General features: G+C 34.6%; 1 protein-coding gene across 1 annotated transcript in view; it reads left to right on the top strand.

Annotated features, from left to right (window-relative positions):
- The window catches only part of LOC145666680 (uncharacterized), a 346326-nt gene that overhangs the window by 275650 nt on the left and 47900 nt on the right, over positions 1-22776 (top strand). The window contains exon 2 of the mRNA XM_081734157.1: positions 4919-5046. Within this exon, the coding sequence (XP_081590283.1) occupies positions 4984-5046 (63 nt within the window). The 5' untranslated portion in view covers positions 4919-4983. The remainder of the gene's footprint in view (positions 1-4918; positions 5047-22776) is intronic.

Here is a 22776-nt window from a genome sequence, read left to right as displayed (position 1 = left end):
ATTCAAGACCTGCATCAGTAACACTCACGTTTCCATGTTGAATGAGAACTATAACACCCTGTTTAGCAGCATTGTCGTATCGACGCGCCATGCTCCCAGAGTTCCAGCGCACCACAATGCATATTATCAGCTAACGATAGTATGTAGTCGCTTGTGACGTTGTGAAAACAACGAGACGCATTGTATTGATTCCTACTCAAAAAATGGACCTTAGGATTGGATTTGACCTCATATGTCTCTATTCCGCGAAAGTTACCTTTTGCCTATATTTTCTGAAGAACAAGCTTACTGACTAAAGTCTCCTAGCATCAAACTTATCTCCAGATTTACCACTCCTCTAGAATAAGGAACGAAAATAATCCGCACAAGCTTGCTATAATGGGGCGGTACAGAACTTGAATAAATTGAGTCTTCCTAAGACTAACCATCATAGTCACCGGGTTTCAGGCACTTGCTTGTTGTACTTTTGGTGTCCATGAGTATGGGTTCGAAGTCCAACGCTACCACTCTTTTATTTTTTGCAGCTATGTCGGAACGTTCAAATTTTCATCTTTACATTCCGAAAAAGAGGAATTATGATCACTTTTATTTGGATATATTTTTAAAACGAAGAAAAGAGTGAAAACAACACACGGAAACAAACACTATTATCAGTACTAAAGAATTGCTACGAAAGACTAAAACGAATATCTAGGCTCCTTACGACGGGGCTTGCAATTTGGGCTGAAATGGGTTAAGAACTACTGCGGTCAATAGTCCTCAACGGACACAAACCCATGTCTACGTGCAGCAAAACGTAAGTAAATATTTTGTGTAACGCTGTGCGCAAGCTTATTGGACAATAACACCTATAGTACTGTTCCCGACTTTTATGTGTACGTAAGATAGATCGCTCCTCTTGCCATATAACTTTATGGTTAATAAACACCATGTGTGTGGCATTTATAGAAACGGAAAAGGAAATGAGACAGGAGCCTAATCCCAAAAGGATCGTTCGCGAGATGGACTCTGGGTGACGTGCCTGTGCGTGGCGACGAAAATATAGGAGCATATTAATATTATTGTTCGTTGAGGTGACAACATATGCAATGAAGGTTAAAATGTCTTGTTATTATTATTATTATTATTATTATTATTATTATTATTATTATTATTATTATGAGCCTACTTTTGAATGTGCACTTGGAATTACAGCATAATTTGTTATAATTTCTGTAATTTTTACCCGGATTGTATGTTATTTAATTTATTAGTGGGCACTACCTTTTCTCCAAGTCATCGAATAAATGAATTTGGGTGTTTACTGTGGTGTAAATACCATTACAGAACGAAACTAGTTCGTTCCAAACATTATGACTGAACTTAGTAATATTTGGCTTATAGTTCCAGCTGCCAAGATAGTATAGGGGTAACGTGTGGGACTCATGAGTAGTGCAGCTAGGCAACATAGGTTTAAACCTTCTTCAGGCCAACCTTTGTTCTTTCACAAAGCGATCGTGAAGAATCGAAAATTGACTTTTCATACCAAATGAGGAATCGTTAAGAAGGTGGAGGCACACACCTGTATCACGATGGAGACAATTTACGAATGTTGGTGGATGGACAAACAACATTTACAGGGATTACCAGGATGGATCGACCCTATTCAATGATCTGAAGTATCCGCTTTTCATATTATTGGTCTTAGAAAGAAACATTACCCCATGTGTTACACATGTTTTGGGTACAGTAATCTGTGGAGTAGTGGTAGCGTGCTGGACTTGCAATTGGAAAACCTTGGTTCGATTCCCCATCAAGTAACATCTTTTTTTTCTCATAAAATAATGGCTACCAACAGAGATTCATCTGCCGTTGGAAAACTCACAAAGCATCACTTGTGAGAATATGAGTAAAGAGTGTATGTTTTTTTCGTCATAGAGTATAATGATAAATAGTGTTCATTTATAAATTCGTCTTTCTCTATGTCTAGTCATCTTTATCTTCCTCTCCTATTTATTACTTCTCTCTCTCTCTTATTGCTTCTCTCTCTCATAAATATCTTCTTTGTCCTCCAGGTTATCGTGTCTCAATCGATTTATCGGGTCAGTACGGGTTCGAATCTTCGACGCAGTGTCGGTCCATAACCAACCCACATCACCCAATTGATGTAATGGCCCACTTAAGCTCTGGCACGTTCATTCTATCTATTCAAATTAGAACATTATATTAACAATAGGTGAAATCGAGAATGGATGTTCAGAAGAGATAAATCTTCAGAGATGACTAGAAAATGGCTTCTTTTCTGCTGATTCAAGAGAAGATTTTATTTATATTAGTTTGACACAAAATTCCTTTGCATCCTATAATTCAATGTATTTTATTCATGTTTTCAATATGAAACATGCAAGGTCTGTTACGTTTTTAAAGAACATCCAATTTTTGTTTTGCACTTTTGTAACTTTTCATTATGATACAGTTTGGTTTTCTAGTACTGACTCACATTATTCTATATGTGTTTCAGAGCTCTACAATTTCACAGGAAATTGAGTACTTAATTTGACCTCCAAGTTTGGTATTCATTATGAAAGTGACTTAATGATTGTTTCCTGTATATTCTATGTACTCGAATAGTCCTGAAGAAATATAAAATCCAAACGTTACTTCTATATTTCTGTTGGATTTCTAGAAACGGAACTTTATAATGTTAGGTTCTTTTTTTTAATACTTTTAAATTCCATATTTTTATCTGTGTTCAGTTTTTCTTCTTCTTCTTCTCTCCCCTTTCCTCTCTCTATCTCACTTCTGTAAGTCTGTCTAGTAGGCATACATCGGTTTCAAGTGTTCATTGTGTGTGTGTTTAAGTTTCTCCGTACATTAACTTATGAATCCTGTTTCGTCTCGCTTTGATTGTTTCATTTTGTGTATATTTTGAAATAAGAATAGCACTTATCCGTTTTGCTTATTTTAGTATGGGAGAGAGGAAAGGAGTAGAGAGAGTGGACGTTTTTACCAGACACAATTATGGGATAAGATGTATATTGGGTGGCTTAGCTGCACGGCGTTAGCTGTGGCAATTTTTTGATGCGGAGTGTACAAACCTATATATGTATTTATCCAAAAGTTGAATGAAATATTAGAGTTTATAATTGGTAGAAATTATTTTTTTTGTTTAACCTCGAAAGTACTGCTTGTGATGTAATTTAACTTTCTTTTCTTTGCTTATATGCAAGAATTATAACCACTTCTGTTTAAAATCTTCCCGGCTCAAGTAGACAGTATGGGTGCATTTTCTTTAGTACCGGTAATGCGAGATTTTCATCAGTAGTTCGAACCTCGATCTGTATTCTGATACCCATCTGAAGTTTATAGTATTTATTGAATTATTTTGGAAATTTCAAATTAGAAACATTAATAGTAATCAAATGAACAACCTGATAACTAAACGTCCTTGTACGGTATCTGGAAAAGATATTGTGCTATCATAAAATGAAATTGTCAGTGTATTTGTGATTGTCTGTAGGTTAAGTTAGTTTAGTTAAGGTAGGTTAGGTAGGTTAAGATAGCTTAGGTATGTTAGGTTAGATGTAAGATATTTATTGTCTCTCAAGTAACTTTTCTCAAAAGAAATGTCAGTACAAGTTGTAACATGGTAGGGTGGGAAGACCGTGTTCAAAAATGAGGTAGCTAAGAAGGGCGTAAAATCCTCTCACCGGTCATCACCATGCAGAACTGACATTAACAAAAGAAAAGAGGGAAAATGCATAGAAATAGCTTACCAGAAAATAAGAAAGAAAATATATTGTGATTTAAACACTATTGAAGTGTTGCAACCTCGGTATGATTTTATTTTCAACTATTTATTCTAACTTTTCATCATTACCAACTTATAATACTAATATATGCTGATTAAGTTTAAAAAAAATAATTTCTAAAGTAAACAACCTATTTTGAATGAGACTGTTCAAACCAAAGAAATTTAATATTAATTTGTGAAGTTGAATTCTGATGGGTATACTGATTTATGATATATTTGATTTTTTTCAAATATTTACCTACGAACTTTATGTTATGAGAATTTCTATTGATTATAGAAATAAAGTGTATGAGCCGTGGATAGAATATTTGATTTTCTTTCAAAGAGAGAAACATTTTACTAAAATTTAAGTAGTTGAGAATAGAGTAATATGCAATGTGTATGAAATATTGATGAGGTTCAGAGCAGTACGCGAACAATACACACTTTGGAAAAATTGAATAGTACAGCTGTGAAGAGAAGAAAACTGGTGTTTTTCTTAGTGTGACCGGAGAGGAAAATAACCGAATTCTGAAGAAATTCAATTCTTTTAGTTTATAATCATTTTCTTTTCCAAAATTTCAGTTTGGAATATTTTTTTCCGTTGCGCTAAATTTAGTTTGAGATTGTATTGAAAGTATTTTATTTTGTCTGGTAGGGCCATTACAGACTTAATTTCAAGATTTCCATAGTCCTCATTGACAACTCCACTGGGGGTCGACTTATTGTGTCGGTAGTTTGTGGTTCGCAACCTTTTACTCGAAGGTGTGCGGATCACGGACTGCAGGCCTGGATGCCGGGCTGCGAGTTGAGATGGAAGAGGACCTGAAATCGTATTCTTTGGACAAATTTGAGTTCTATTTTCCGGAGACAACTGGTTTGGTGAATGGATCGGTGATTGTTGGTAGCATACCTGCGCCAGGCCCAGTAGGTTCGCGACCACCAGTCAGTGATACATTTACATAATCCACAGTCCGAAGGAAAGTGAACATCATACATACAAATACTTTACATCATTTAATTTTCATTCTTTTATTTATAAATATGTTTTTTGTAAAAGCTTTACAGAGTAGATCAGTGAGAAGGGTTTAGTATTAAGTGTTAAATTCAAATATTAATAGCTATTATTTCTTTTCTCTTCCTCAGAAACATATAATCTCATGTCATGTAAAGGACTGCTGTAGCGTGCTCTATTAGGCGTCCGGGCTTCGATGCCCGGTGGGACCGGAAATTTTTCTCATTCTACCTACGCCAGTACGCCCAACCTTTGTAAAGTGAGTATTATGATTTATTTGACTACTTAACTTCCACTAGGTGCAAAATTAAGTAAGTGTATGAACGTTTACTTTTACACATCCCGTGGATCCATTTGACCTATTTCGTATCGGCCTGCCTTTTATCTTTACATGTCAAGTGAAATATATCAATTGATCAACCAAGAAAAAGTTTATACAACAGTGGTAGAGATTGCAGATAATTTCTCGCGGTTAAGCGAAATATTGGAATAGCTACTCTGTCCTGGAGCATTTCTTCCTGGGAAGGAGAATATAAGCTGAGTGACATGGATGGATATAAATTATACATATTGGTTGATTGATTGCAATATTGCCCACGAGACGAGACGAAACGACACAGAATTCTCATGATGTGATACGAAACGAGAAAGAGCTATTCCAATAGAAACAAATATACTTTTCGAGACGAGAAAGCGCGTTCACTACACATTTTTGAGACGAGATGATCGCCCCAAGTATAGTCTTGTTGGCAACATTAATTAGTTGTTGTGGAGTTTAACGTTCTTTTCAGCACCGAGGCTATACAAGACTTGGATCTACAGTTTAAAGTGGAATTCGAACCACCGTAATGCGTCAAAGTTTTCAAGACTCCCCCACCGAGAATCGAACTAGGGATACCGTGACCAAAGGTACACGTACAGTGCACTGGACCAGAGAAGAAGCTTAATAATAATAATAATAATAATAATAATAATAATAATAATAATAATAATAGTCAGAATGTATTTTTTCTGTTACCTTATAAAGTGTGAGCGATACAAGGGTGCCTGTTACATTTTGTAGATATTAAGGCTTATCGTGTATTCGTTCAGTCTTAAAACAAAATACAAGATATTATGTATCTATGTAATAATTAAAATAATTAATCTAAAGTGTATTTCAATCCTTTTAAAAGTCATTTCTATTATTACTTTTCGCAGGAAAAAAGTAACTCTATTAAACATATACTGTATAAGTTTAATATTATAAAGCAAAATTATTATTAAATATTCTTTCTGTATGTTATCCAGACACACTTTGAGATCAAGGATATTTCTCGTTCAGGAGTTAGTAACTTCTTGACACATAATCGAATTACCTTGCCGCTCAAAGTATCGGTAAAACAATGCTTAACTGCCCGAAGAGATGAAACTGCTCAAACATCTATAATCCGGTGGTGCCTGGTTTAGATAAGAGTATGTTCAAAAAATTAAGCAATCAAGAACGCAGGGTGAACTCGAGTTAATTCCCCGAAAATTACCTCAGCCCTCCATATCCTAGTGTTCTGGCTACGAGCCTGGCAGTAATCCACCATTCCACAGTTCGTCAGTTGTAACCAAATAAGTGTTACTATAAAAATTTACAAAATATAAGACACTCTACGGATAGATATTACCCTTTCCAGTGGCTCAAAACTGTGTTTGCGTGCCCCGTGCTAGATCTGCAATGTGGGTGCTTGCCTCGCACAAAAACACAACCAATTTTCGGGTACCATTTTAAGCAAGATTTTATATTAACTCCAATCAATTAAAGCAAATCGATCTAGTGAAATACTCCTCAGACATGGTTCCATTACTTGATGAAATGTCAACCCTTTATTTTAAAAGCAGTTTTTATAAATGAATTGTGCAACGTCATGTAGTTTAAAGAGGAAACTAAATTTCTATTTTACGAGTCTTTGTCATACGAGAAGCCACGTTGTTTTCTTAAGGAGACTGCTAATTGTGCAGTGAAATGCGGTTTAACCAGTTCAATAGAAGATTTAAACAAAACCAGTGTAGAACTTAACACGTGAAGATCAAATATCATGTGTAGGCGTATCTAGGCATACGTGCGTATACGTGCGTAGTTCTTGAGTACTATCTTTTTTTACGATAGCAAAAATCAATTGATTTACTTATAAACGCATGCTTATATCTAACTGCGCATCAAGGCATCTAAATTGAGTCTCAAACCGGAAGCTTTGGATTTTCCTGTATCCGTGCATGTAAAGCCTTGGATCTTCCCACGCTTCTTTCTCTCCTGTGCATAATGAGTAACTGGAAGGAATTCTGAGTTTCAAGTTGGTTAAAGACAAAAACAGTTTAATCTCTCCCTCAGAGGTGACTCCTGTGGGAAGTTACAACGGTGAAAAAGTTTCATCGCTTTAAACTGAGTGAAAAATACTTATCTAATGTATCAATTCTTGTTTGTAACAATTACTACATTAGATAAAATTTCTTTCCTTAGTTTCATGTATAAAACTTTATTTTTTTAACAATGTGACTTCCCTCACTCACTACGGTCTCTGACTCTTCATCATAAATTACTAGAATTTTAGAATTATTATTATTATACGCTTTATCATTATTCTCCACGAGAAGTTAGTGGCTGAGGTGACTGTGAGGCAGAACTCTCATCTTTGTGCAAGGGTTCTCTGGTTCGATGTCAGACCATGTAAGTTTGTGGTGGACAACATTGTGTCCGTGAGTTCTTTCTGGTTCTCACATCATCTCTCACATTGTCATTTCATCAATTGTCTCTTTCACTAATCATCCATCTTTTGGCAGAAGGTCATAATCGTGAATCTTAAATTAGAAATTGAATTCATTTAATTTCGAACAGAAGTCCTCCTAGACGGTGAATTCATTCTTGCCGTATTGACTTCTTGTCCTAATGTGTATGACACAGTATATTCTTCCCATAGGCATCTTTTAACAAGAAGAAAATAAACAAGTAACAAAACCGAAGAGCTCTATGCAAAATGTTCTGTGCTCATTAATATCTCTTTACCTTTTACACTAATACATTTCTTATATCGATGCATTCATATTAGCTTACATTCTAAGATATTGAGAAGTATTTTAAAGTATGCCGCAGGTAAAATGAAACAGGGTACTTACATGAAGAAGTGATTATAGGTGTGTGTAGGAGAAGTAATTTTAGGAGACATTAATATCATCAACGAAGATCGGAATGTATGTTGAGTTTCAGCCATTCTTGAACATCATCAAATACTTATATAAAATCAACCACTCGAGTGTTAAAATCATAACATCAACAACTCTCATTATCCAGTTGTACTTGGCCTTCCAATGCTGATTGGTTACTTGGTTTGCTGTAGCTTACGAGAGCGTGTCTTCAACGCAGACTGTTTAGACTCAGCCTGTAGCTGAGAAAGGACAACAAGACAAAAATGACTCGCACTTAAGCTTGTTATATCTTCCAGTTCTCTATTGGAAAGGCTCCACAGCTTCTAGCCCTGTTGCCAGTTAAATTGTCATTTAGCCATTACCTATAATGGGTATATCCGGATAAGGAGATGAAAAACTCCCTTATATCGACTGCTATGATATTCGTACCAAATGTATCTCATGTCCAAAGATAACTTTGGCCAGAAAATCAACTTCAAAATCCGTTGGATTTCGAAGTTGTTCTTGAAAATTCGAATATCAAACATTGTCCATATCTCGGAAACGTCTTGAGTTACGAAGTTAAAAGAAAATATGAGTGTACTTTGCTCGAAGGGTCTTACAGGAAACACAAAACAATGTACAGCATTTATCCTTTCAAAATTCTAGTGAAAAGGGAGTAGAAAAATTCGAATTCGAATCATTTGTTTTATGTTTGAGTGACCACTTTCTATTTTCCACCATAGAAGCAGAACCAACAAACGTATAATATATGATTTGATACCCTCGGTGCAACTTGGTGTAAAATGAGGAAAATCAGTCAGGAAGCTGAATTGTCGCCTGCAAGATAGGCAACTCACGTTATGTCATATACGTTTTGGCCGGCACAAATACTGTCATAAGTCAAAGATGGTCAATTTTGTGTTTCTGATGTGCCATGAATGGCTCTACATGACAATATATCTCTCATAACCGCACATGTTCCAGAAACCGCATGAGAGCGCTAATGCCAGCGATTTTCAGTCTTTATTATTAGAATACGAATATTTTAAATCGCGATTTACACAAAACATCATTTCTGGTTATCCTTATACTGTATATAATATACCATTATATAATATACTACATGTTATAATGCAAAAGATGATGATAATACAAAAATATGTAAAATGTGTTTATTGTAGTCTTTCCTGAATTAGAAAACATTACAAGGAACATGAAGGACAGGGTATTCGACATATCCATCTCCAAGATAAATTATCCTTGTTGCGAAACATACTTCGTATTTAGCGTTGTATGTATTAATAGATTATTTTATTATTCACATTTTTGCAGAAAATGATATGAATACCTAGTCATATGCTTCTCTCACAAACATTTGTTTTAATATTTACGTTGATAATAGGGCCTACTAATAACTTACATGGGTGACAATGTTTATTACTACAAACCTCAATCCTACCAGGAGAATGCCGGGATAATATCTTCTGTAAGGCCGGGACCCTACCTTTCCACATCCTTGCTTCTCCGCTATACCAGCCTGAGCTTTAGGTAGGAAGTAAATGATATGCTACGCATAACATAACAATTCTAAGGCGGAACAACCCATGAAGGACCAGAGCCTGCCACGCGGCTTTTGCTGGTGAGTGAAATTGCAAATACGCGCTATGACTCGTTTTCTTATTGTTAAAGGCATGAAAGTGGCTGGACTTTATCACCAGATTAGTGAAGTGTATAGAGAATACATTATGAGCGATGGAATGGTACGAAAAAGAGTAAGAGCTTTCAAAGATGGCCACACGAATGTTAATGATAAGGAACGAAGTGGGCGACCTTCTTTCATCACTGAAAACTTGGTGCAGGAAGTTGGCGAAGAAGTAAAAAGAACAGACCACTTACGGATTTCGTCGTTATCTAATAAGTAACTAGCACACGTTCCTGTATTTGAAGAAGTATCTGGGTGGTCAGCGCTATGATGGCGATGATGAGGTCCAAACCTGACATGTTGCAGTGTTTGTCAAATCAGGCTAAAGACTTCTATGAGAATGATATTCAAAAGCTTGTTGTACGATACGATAAGTACCTTAATATTAGTGGAAACTATGTAGAAAAATAGATTAAGGCAAAGGTTTTCATGTAACAATAAAATTGTCACGAAAAGAATACCTTTTTAAATTTCAAAACGTACTTACTTAAAAAAAAAACACCGCAAATAAAAAAAACTACCATTATACGTTGGAAGTTTAACATTCTGTATCATCATTGAAGCTACTGGAGACAGCTACAGTCTAACGTTAGAACCAAAGAAAGGACTTCATCAAAAATGGTTGCTTCCGTGGCCAAATGTCAAGCAAAGATGCATACTGTATGTTCTAAATAATCAATATTTTTTCTGACCAGAGTATGGACTTCTTTATTAAAAATAAAATATTTCGTAACAGTTTCCATAACGTAACGTTATCTTTCTCACATGTTCCTCAGATGTCTGAGGAAGATAACGTTAAGTTATGGAAACTGATACAAATACTTTATTTTTAATAAAGAAGAGCATACTCTGGTCAGAAAAATATTAATTTAAAATAATTCCAGAATCAATGTGGAGGAAGTCACATATTTTCTACGTGTGTAGTTCCAGATTATATATCTGGAGGAAGTATTCGCCTGGAATACAAAGCCAGGCACTGATTTGGATTTCATTTTTAACCAACTTCAAAAAAGGAGGATGTTGTCCATTCGGCCCTTAATATATAAACGGGTGGAATATATATTGTTAGGGCAGCAGGCTGTTTGTGACAGAAATGACCAAGCTGCACCTAAAAAGGTGAGTGAAATTGAGAGAAGCAATTTTTATAAATAAGCTGAGAAATCCAACCAGACATCTAACAAGATGAAGAGATCCGCATGTAAGTCTGATGGATGAGATATATCTTTGTAACGCGTAACTCCACTATTCTCCCAGTGAAGAGTGAAAACGAGGATGAAAAAGGATCATGCAGAACTCTTGACTTTATTTGCAGAGGCCCTAAGGTACCAGTCTTTAAATTGTAAACGTAAGTGAGCGAAATTCCACGTCAAAAAGAATCGAACTCGTGATCTCTACAAACTGTGTAATATTTAAAACGATAGAGCAAAAATAGGTAAAATATAAAACATAATCAGATAGTAAGAGCTTCAGGATCATATTCTAGGTTCTTCAATCTTATCCCATGCCATGTTTCGAAATTCAGAACTCAATTTGCCTATACTATTATTCATTGATATCGTAACTTCAATTATACATGGCAAATCAAACTTTAATAACAATTTATTATATGACAAAAGTAGAAGAAAATACTTTAACAATGCGAAGTGTGGTTATATAACGCGAACTACATGTTCGAAGTTTATACAAATATTATACAATGCATAGCTCTCATGGTACCAACTGATACTAATTAAAATTAATTAATAGTCTTTAAAACTCAATGTCTAATGTGCAAATTCTTGAAATGTTCCAATATGGTATAAAAATGCAATGGGATGAAATTATTACAAGGGCCGTTCGTTTAACGTAACATGCTTATTAAAGTGTCAGAACCAGCGTGGAGAGTATGTGTGTATGTGAACAACAAAAGAGAGAAGATAATGAAACTTATAATGAGAATAAATAATAAACAATATTTATCTCCACTATCCAGTAATGTTAGTATCTCGCTGCTGTGTCAAATTTCAATCACTAGTGTTTATTAAAACGAATGAAAATTCATAAATGGAAAACTTATGTTTCTGCTAGATATGGCGAAACGACAGGAAAATTTTTATCATTTTTTAAAACATGCCTTAAATTGAAATAATTCCTTGCTGGAAACGTAATTTTCTAAGTGTCATTTAGTGTAAAAAAATCTGACAAAGTCCGATTAATTTCATGAAAACTAGAGGGAAATCACAAACGGTATGTGAAATTGAATAGATGTGAGAAAATAGTTCAATTTTTGAATAAATATGAAGTCCATGGAATTTTCAGTATCATATTTAACAAAGCCAATTGTCCTAAATCGGTGGAAAATAAAAGCTGCCATGACCGAGAAGACGAATTCGAAAACGTCTGTCGAAAATATGTCGTGGACGGCCGAACATTTCGCGAAAAAAGAGAAAAATTGAATTAATTCTATTGGAGATGGGAGGCAAAATTTCTACGTCAAAACCTTCCTTGTTCGCGCGGGAATCTAAGTCTAACTTTTCAAACCAATAACATGAGAAATAGATCTACCTACACACTCCGAAGATGCACATAGCCGCGAAGTTTGACTTACATGGTTGTTTCGTACCTATCGCAAGGAAGGAAAGGTCAAGCCGAACGTCATATTTCTGAAGACAATTCGTCGAGGGGCAGAAGTATCTGGCTTTATAACCTTGGTTTTCGGTTCCATTTCCTGGTTGAGATGCTTACGTTTCTTCAAGAACCAATGGTTAAAGATGGATGAAAATGCGTAAACTATTATAACAGATTCTGGTTCGTGAAAAACAATACAACAGACAAACGCATCACAACATTAAAAAAGGATCGATACTTATCACTCTGACCTGGCCAAACTACTATCCCGACATTCCTGAATTTTAGTCAAAATGTAGTACAGACATCACAAATTCAAATAATATGATCCAGAGTTCATACCCCTGCCAGGTTCCTCGTAATTAATTAATTAATTACAGAATTCTTTCCTGATTCTGCCATAAAGTTTCAATTGATACAAGCACTGTGATTGCCTTGTTTATTCTTATTGTCTCAAATTTGAACTCAGAACCCTGATTGTTGTTTTATCTAGGCCTTCGTTTTTGATCACGAAAATTAGAGAGTACCTTGCCTGATTTAACACCTGTGTAGAGGCTCTCTAAGATTTCACATTTAAACATGCTGAATTTTGGGCAAACTTAATTGCACGCTATTAGTGCAAGACGAGCCGCAATCACACGGATTGTGAGGATTTAATCAAACTAGAAGGTCGAACTCATACAGTCAGGCCTGATCAATTGTCCAAGAGCAGTAATTTGTTTTGAGCAGTATTACCATTCTTTTTCTGTAGTATTTTCTTTCCTCATGACAAAAATCCAGAAAAGCGGAAATCCATGTGGCCATGAATAAAATTTCGATTTCCGTCAACTGCTTAATCCATCTACAAATACTTCCAGCCCAATATTTACAGAGCGTAAATGTTTAGTCTTTTGTACTAGGGTCTTATGTTGGAAGACGTGACAATTCTTGAACAGGCATTTCCTATAATTATCAAATTTAATTTCTTTTGCTACTACTAACTTGGTTATTTGTTTTGCTTTTTTCTTTTCTTCATTATCTACTTTACGTACAAATAGTTTTGATTTTATTCCAACAAATTCAGTCATTATTTTATCTTTATTCCCATCTTATATCTTTCCAATACTTTCCTATTAATGAGAGCTCATTCTTGCGCCCCTGGCATGAGAGACCACGGTTTGATTCCCGGCGGAAGCTCAAGTGGTTCAGACTCCACGTTAACAAACTTTCATGACACCTTAAATAAATTTTAATGCCACGGACCACAGTGAGCTTATAGATTGGAGAAAATGTAAGCTGCCACACCCTCTAGTGCTCAAAAACTTAACAACAGAAACTATCTTATCCTTATGCATGACAAATCTGCTCATGAGCTTGACTTCTTAAATTTTCCATACAATACTCAGGAAGATGAAAGATGTGTCGAACTTGTTACAAAGTCTGCAGGAAAAGTGTGCGGACAAGAAAATAGAGATGGTTACATTAGACCAACTTTGCTCTCAAAACTCTCAATACCAAATTTGATTTAAAGAATCTTAATTTAAGACATCCTTAAATAAATCAACATAATTTAGCACATCCTAATTGATAGGATGTTTGGATAGGGTGTGAGTGGAACTCAAATTGCAGACACCTCCTCGTGGTGAGTTCTGGGCCATTACAAGTTAAAAATGAGAAATTGGCGAAGAGCTGCAAATTCATTATGAAAATAAAATGTATAAAATCACACACATTAACGAATTTTTAACGAAAATGAAATCTTTGAGTTTTACGTCCCACGGTTTTGCCGGTTAGGCTAAAGGAGACGGTGATTATGAGTAATGAATGAAATGGTGGAATGAAGAAAGTGGGAGGAAACGGGAGAACCCCGAGAAAACCCACGCACACGGTGTTTGTCCACCACAAAGTTTACTTGGCGGGGGCTGGGATCGAACCCGGGACCCCAAACACCAGAGGTGAACGCTCTACCACTGAGCCACCGCGGCCCCAAAAATTTTTAACGAACATGACCTTACACAACTAAAATAAAATATTTAGATGCTATAGAAATAATAAAAAAGGAATCTGTATATTTCTTGCGTAAAAGTAAATTTTGGCGTTTTTGTCATATTTTCTAAACTTTAGGCCATTTACGCGAACTGAAAATCCAAAGTGTGATTTTTACATTATTATTTCCATTGATTAGCACGAAAATATGCAACTTTTGAGCCCCATTAGAATTCGATACTTGAAAATTTGATTTTTTCGTTCCACCCTAACATTTATTCATATGCTTGTTTTCTACTTTGATTATTCTATTTGATTTCATTTTTTCACTACACTATTACGAGCAATATTGATATTACTACAATTTACTTCTCTCTTATTTATTCTATAAAAAATCTTTGTTAACATTAAGAATTAGGTGGTAGAGATGTACGCTCCTTAAATTTTAGTGTTATTTCTAACATTGAAAAACAAATCTTCAACAAAACCATCTTCATCATCATCAATATTTATTAAACCTACAACGCTCTATACAAAACATATTATACGTACCTTTTTCACCTCTTCTCATAGTAAAATGGTATTTAGCGCTTCTACAAATGTGGTCTTATGCTCATGACCACATTCATCATCATCATCAACTGCAAAGGGCTTACTACTAATTTCATACTTCATTTCTAGTTCATTATCAATTTCATTATTATCTCCAAGAGACGAATTAACTTTATTTTTTTATTACTCTTCTATGTTATGGGCAATTATCATTTTCCCTTAACCATCTAATCAAAATTACTTACAAAACACGTGATTACATATTTTTTTTTTACTTTTTGTTCATTCAATTCATAACAAATATTACATTTTGAATTATTTTGCAGTTCTTCATAAAATTCTCTTCTTACTTTACGTTTAAATTCTCTGGACAAATTTTGATTTTCAAATATACATTGCTAGAGATTGCCATTCATTATCATGAAATTCATAAAGATCCCTTTGAAAGTTTTTCCTGCTAGGTATATGAAACCAATCTTCTTCATCTTTGAACTCCTTAATGAAATTTTCTGAAGTTTTTCAGTATGTAAAATTTATCTCCATTTCATTTTTTCTTTGAATTATCTTATAAAATATTCAGATAATGTTTGATTTATTGGAATTTCTCTCTAATTCACCTTGTTTTGAAATCGTTTAATAAAGTTTTGGATAGTTTACGATAAGCAGATAGATTGTTCAGTTTATTTTCTTTGACTTACAAAAGTGTACATTATTCAATCGGTTAATTCTTCAACGCCAAGTTTCTTATCAACTGCACTACTGGTAATTTTTTTACCTTATTCTTTTCTTTGATGTTCAAGATCGTATATCTTTGTTATTACAAACTATCTTAACTCGTTGTTATTATTTATATTTAATTTTTTAACGAGATAACATTTGAGCCCTAGGAATTGCTTCTAAAAATATGTTACTAGGATCATCCCTTTTTAGTTTGGATATGCAAGTTTTTTTTATGTAAAATACTTTTATTGGTGATGATATTTCACCTTCATGTTGTGTAATTAGGTTAACTAGTTCTGTTTTTCTTAGTGGAGAATAGCCTCTCATTCCCATTTCTATACACAGATTTTTTTTTTTTAAATTTAACTATAGTATATTTATCTAAACTTTTCATACAACTATTTTCTACTTTCCTTATTTGATATTATCATTTATTCTTAACATTAATACTAATAAAGTTCATTCTTATTTATTATAAACAAAATCGTTTAAATGTTTCCATTTTTATTTTTCCAATACAACAGCTACTATCTATATCTCAGTGGTGAACTAAACAGTCATAAATTCGTACTTTTATAGGAGAAGAGAAAGTAAGTCTCTTTTACGTACCTAAAAAGTAGTGTATGTTTCTAAATATACACATTTTAGGCATTGTTTTCTGTTATGTTTCTCTATATAAATAACGTTTTTTATAAATGTAAGTGTGAAGTGACAGAATACTTTACCACAAAATTATATTCTTTTAAATATTACCATGGATTTACTAGTTGCATTTAAAGAATACTTCAAGTACAAAGCATAACTTGACAGATTATTGAAAAGTATGCTGATTTTGAAGAAGAAGAAGAAGAAGAAGAAGAAGAAAAAAAAGGAAATATGTCACACATTTTTAGATCCGAATTCGAACTCATGCCAGTTACGTGTAGTGTATTCTTGTAATACTCACACTAAATTTCAATAACGTGACAATATCCCTGTATTTTGAAAAAAAAAATCAGATTTCATTTCATCACTTAACACTGGAGAACTTTATCTGGCTACATAGATGTTGTGCACGTTTACTTAAGCACACACAAGATTTTTTTTCATTGAAGTAAAGTTACCCAGGATATGTTTTTTTTTTATCTCACTTGGATATGAACTATTTTTGGTATAGATGCATATTCACTTCCACGTTTCTTGTAAGGACATAAAAGAGTTAAACGATGTTCATATAACGATTTAAAGTGTTTGAAGTTTTCCACGTCCATATTGAGAGCAGTGAAGGAATTCTTTTGTTTGTAATAAACTTTTGCCAATCCTAGGGGTGTTATTATAGAACACTTTGGGTGATCCTTTCTTGCATGGTATAATGGTATGTTGAATATCTACTTGCAACTGAGTGTGTCCTCCTTACCTGAGAGAGTGAATAAAGGCATTTAGAAATTGTAGAAATATACTTAGGATTGTTTACGTATAATTCAGATGCTGACTTAGATTAGTTGAAAATTTACCATCTCGTAGTAAAGTTACATTATTACACCACTAGAAGGAAAATACTCGAATTTTTAAGAAAAGCATTTTGACTCAATTTGAACCAAAAAGTAACTTAAGATAGTCTATAGTTATTCATATGACCTGCAAAATCATTGTTTATTAACGTGTTGTATTACGAATATAATTTTCATTGAAATATTCCATTAAAATCACTTATAATTCAATAAAGAAACTATTTTATTTTTTAAGAATTTATCTCATTCATAATCTTTGGCAAATTTATTTTCACTTTCACTATCCCAATTCGATCTTGATTTAAAATTTTCAATTAATTCTCTTTCTTTTTCATTTAACTCACTTCCTTTTTAACATTTTGTCCTTTTAATTCTCTTTTGTTCTCCCTTAGAGATGAGATTGTCCTTGGACGTTCCTCATTCACACCAGGCAAATGCCAGAATGATACTTAACATACAGGTATCAATGCGTTCCCTTACTTCCCCGAACAGTGTGATCGCCAAAAGACGAGATCCTCATACGTGATTGGTTTAATCCCATAGATGCCGATAAACCCCAAAAATATATATACATAAATAACAATATCATTACGTTCAAATAATTTGCAAAACCTTATCTTTTCCCTGAGAAGATCGATCATTTCAGTTAGTATTAAATTAAAAACAAAGAACAATTGTTCGCATTCGATGTCATGAATAAAATTATTATTAAGTATTCTGCCTATTGGCAGGTCCTGTGACTAATGAGTTTTCTTTCATTTACTTTTTTTCTTAATTTCTAGTTTGGGCCTGTTTCTCGATTTTCAGCTTCCTCTTTTAACTCGCAATATTTTCTTCTATTTTTCAACTCATAGATCAATTGTGCTCTTCTTCTCCCTACTCCTAACTTTTCTTTCATCTTTCCCTCTATGGCGGTATGAAGAAGACTATTTCTTCTCAAGATGTTTTCTACCCTATTGGCCTTTCTATGAAGGATGGTGGCTAGAAGCGTCTCTTCTCACTTATCCGTTCTAAAATGTCTTCTTTACTACTCTTTCTGTCCGTTTTATCTTCTCCATCTTCCTGCAACACCACCTTTTGAAGTTCTCTAAATATTTCTTCCCTAACTTCCGTAAAATCCAACTCTCTGAACCATAAAGTCCAATACTCTGTACATAACACTTGACCAATTTCTTCCTTAGTCCAATATTAAGGCTGCTAGTTAAGAGTGACCTTTTCTTGTTGAATGCTTCTTTGGCTATGGCAATTCTCGACCTAATCTCTCTGGTGCAGTATGCGTCTTTCGTCAAAATACTTCCCAGATATTTGAAATGGTCGACCTCTTCAAGTACTCTTTGTTCTACTCTGTGTCTAAGGGCGCATTTTCACGGGATATACTTGATACCTCCCAACATGACAGGTATCAAGTTGCGGTAAAATTTGGATCATCCTATTTAAAATTAAAAACATAGGTACTGTAGTTAAAATTGTAATTTTCGGGTGCAATTTTGTTTGTTTTGTTGTATTTAGTGTTAAGAGGAAAATGGTAGGCTATATCTTGGTGAGGTTAGGTCTTAGAATTGTAGTATATTAATTTTCGTGTGGTTTTTGTGTTCTCCTTTGTTTTATAATTTTCTTGTGGTAAAAGTTTGTATTTCAGTATTTTTTATGTCTTCAGAACATTTTCCTATCGGATTTTGCACTTAGAAGTCTTCTATAAGAATTTTATAATATTCTTCGTAAATTTGTGTAATTTCTATTTTTCGGCCATCTTTAACATAAATTCCTTTATCTAACATTGTTTTCTTCTACATGCATCATCTGACGTAAGAGATTTAAGAGAAGAGTTTCCAGGTGTCAAAATTAATTCAGATATTTTTTATCTTAAATCACGATTTGCTCATCTTATTGTTGTAGAGATTTATCAGGCAATCCCCGTAATCTTCTTCATGCCTTAGTGTATGATATAACTTTTATCGTTCTGAACATTTTTGGTGAAATATGAAAACTTAGGCTTATGTAAGTGGGAAAAACTAATCTAGAAAAAGAACCAAAGTGGTGAAAGTCGGAATTAGACATAAAAAGCAAAAACAAAAACAAAAACGGAAAAAAAAGAAGTGACGGAACGAAACAAGAACAAAATAGTAGAAGTGGTGCCTCGACGCTGTATGCAGTGTGGTGTGTCAATATTCGATGGTGTCTATGTGATCTAATATACATTTTGGGGGGACTACAGTTGTTGTTAGCGACTGAGCAAACCGGTAGAAACTAACAACTTTAGAAATGTAGATAAGTAGTGTCTGTAGACAAGTTGAAATAAAAGGGGATCAGTGCTGGATGAAAAGGAAATCAACGATCCATATGATGATGTTTGTCGAGATTGGAAAATGAGGCCCTGCTGTCCTATTGTCCAAGTTCGTCGTCAAGCGGGAAGAATTGAACCAAAACTCCTTTTGGTGTGATCAGTCCTGGAATCCTTTACTTGATGTGAGTATTGTGATTCCCTTGGAAGTGTAAAAACCAGAGTTAGTGAACAAGGTGATTTGCTTCCACATTACAATGGAAGGTGACAATTTTGCGATTAAGTAGTTAATTTTCTACCGGTGACACCCGTTTGCAATATTATGTTTGAGTAATTTCTCTGTTCCCTATAGAACTGCTTTTGTGAACACTCAAAGTAAACAAATTAAGGTTTTCTTTATCAAAGGAAGGGGTATCAAAATTTAGTATCATGTACAAATTTAGTAGTCTTTTTCGTTTCAGTATACGATGTAAAAGACAGGGCCGTGCCATGGAAAATCAGCGCCTGGGACGAGAGTATACGACGACACCCCCATACATATATCCCAAGCATTTTTTCCTATCTTTTTTCCTTTTTCCTGCCGACTTTTTCGCCCCCTTACTTCGGTGCCCGGGGCCGTCGCCCCGCTCGCCCCCCCACGGCACGGCCCTGGTAAAAGGTAAATAAATCCATATAGTTTTAAAATCTCTTTACCATACTTTAGGCTTGCACAATATTAGATTTTTCTTTCAATAAGAAATACGTACCAAATTAAACATATAATGCATACATCAATTAAAGGAAAATTCGGAAGTAATGTGTTCTGAGATGTTATAGTTCATTTTCATTATTGCTTTATACATTATCAAAGGAAATGGGAGATGTAGTTGTGTACAGTTCGCACCAGTTCATAGATGGTACGTTGCTCGCAACCCGTCTTTGATAATCATTTCATTATTTTCTTTTATAATCAAATAGTTTTGCTGTTCGCCTTAAAATTTTAAAAAGTAAATCAGAGAAAATGATAAAAGATAGGTTAGAGCAAATATGCCCGTTCACTTTCCAATACGTTCTCACCGTCTAATATGTACTGTTATATGATGTGAATTTTTTATTTTGTTTACTTATGTACGTGTACGTAGGTTAAGATTAGGTTAAGTTAGGATAAGAATATGATATTGATGTGTGCTGATATGTAAGAAATATTCGTGTGGCAGTTGAGTATTCCTGCTTAATGGTTAATTGACTCGTACTGAGTAAAATATTTTTTTGAAGGATATAATGTAGCACACGAAATCAAGGAGCAGGATGTCTAAATCCGTGCATTGCAAATATATACTGAGAGCTTGTTGCTGGTACATAATAATTTGAAATGAAAGTAATTAGCGATGACGGTGAAGTGATAAAGTTTGATCTGTTGGAATTTAAGTAAACATTCATTGTTTTGAACACAGAGCATTGATTTACGGTAAAAATACATTTGTAAGATTTAATACATTAAATCTAATGCTAAAAAAGAAGGCGAATAAGCAGTACAGACTAACCTTAGAAATGTAGTCTAATTGTAAACATTTCTACCGCGAGACCAAGTAAACGAATAATGAATAAATGAACTGGAAATCATTTGATTTTTCGAGGAGCAGCGTCATTTAGGTTTTTCTGGGAGGAATAGATTCTCCTATCAGTGTTGCCACAGTTCTAGCTCTAAAGTGGGCTGAAAAATGGTACCAAATTGAAACAAAAATGGCTGAATTCATTATTTTATGCCAGTGTAATACATAGCTCTATAACACTAAACTAAAAGAAGTAAAGTTCTAGAACACTCCCCCTCCCCCTCTTCCAAGAGTTCCAATCAAGAAAGTGCTCTTTTTAAAAAATATTTAAAAACATTCAAATAGGAGGACCACAAACAATCGTGGAAGTAGATGAAAATTTTCTTTAAAAAGCCGCAAATTAAAACGCAAAACAGTCATCTTTAGCAGGGGAACAGACAAAGGGGGGCTATGACGCAAACTGCGTCAGTGAAATATTTTGGAGGGTTAAAATCAATATAAATATGTTTGAGGAAATGGAAAAATTAATCCGAAAGATTTTTTTCTCATGGAAGAACACCTACGGATAGACAATTGGGGGGGGGGGGGCGTCATGGACATAAGGGGGGCACCACTGTCTTTAGTATGTTTTGTAAGGAAACCAAACCCGTCTCAATTTTAAAGTAACCAGAATCCACAAAATCGAACACTTAATTCAACGTGTTTTTTTTTTTCAAGCTAAAATGTCCACCACATTGGTTTTTTCTCGTCCGCTTCATGCGCCCATCTAGCTTCACTTGTTTCCCGATAGACTTCGAATTACGAATTTTCCACACACAGTTCGTAGTATTATGTGGTACAAAGTCACAGAATGAATGTTCAACAGCATTATTAAGAATCCAACACACAGTATAAGTAACGTGAGATGTAGGAAAAGTCTTACTGACACATTTGAAAATGTGACAAGTATCTGTTAAATGGTGCTGAATTGGGTAGAATAGTACCAACTTTTCCACAAAAGGGGCTGAAAATGCCAGCGCGGTACCAACGGGCCGAAGAATGACAAAAAGGCCTGAATTTGGTACAATTGTACCAAGTGTGGCAACATTGTCTTCTATAGGCCTATTCATAGTTCCACGACTTTCACTAGTATATTTTGATTAAATAGTATATATATATATATATATATAAGAGAGAGGAGTAATTCTTCAATGCTCTCCTGAACTGACTTCCTGTTTTCGAGAAAAAGAATACGCAACCCTTTTTGTAGATTTTCGTAGCATTTGCTAAATGACGCCAACCGGCAGTAAACTAAGAACAACATGGTCTGGTGTTAGCTGTTGTCTAAGGTCAATGTCACAATCACAGCGGGGAGATTGGGTTTACGTGACGATAACAGCAGGAAGCACCAGCGAACTGACGTCACGAACATTTACTGAACCATTCTTTGAGGCTTATACAGTTTTTTTTTAATTCATAGATTTCATTTGGGCCTAGAATTTCAAAATGAAGTCCGATTTTTATGTAGTTTGTGGCAGATGATCAAGGAATGATCGGAGATTTATTGTACTATGTTTACTGACTTAAATTCTGATCAAGGAATGATCGGAGATTTATTGGACTGTGTTTACTGACTTAAATTCATCTAGGGTAATATCAGTAACGCCTCAAGAAAAACAGCAAATATTCGCCAGTGTACCTTTTGGGATGAGGTGCGGTGTGGTGTAAAGAATTGAGTTTTCTCCGTGAGATGTGCAACCTCGGCAAGGTCAACAAGAAATAGGAAATAGGGGTGTTCGATAAGGCTGAGAACCTATCGAATTTCGGGAGTGAAAATTTATCGAGTTGTCATCGGTTACTCGAAACCGTTCGAGTATTTGAATATATCGAATTTTCGGGTATTATCGAAATTTCGAGTATTATCAAAGTTACGGGTATTATCGAAATTTCGAGTATTATCGAAGCTTCGGTTATTATCGAAAGTTCGAGTATTATCGAAGTTTGGAGT

The sequence above is a fragment of the Thermobia domestica genome, chromosome 12 (genome assembly GCF_964235325.1).
Source record: "Thermobia domestica chromosome 12, izTheDome1.hap1.1, whole genome shotgun sequence".
NCBI lineage: Eukaryota > Metazoa > Arthropoda > Insecta > Zygentoma > Lepismatidae > Thermobia > Thermobia domestica.
This window is presented reverse-complemented; position numbering and strand designations above follow the sequence as displayed.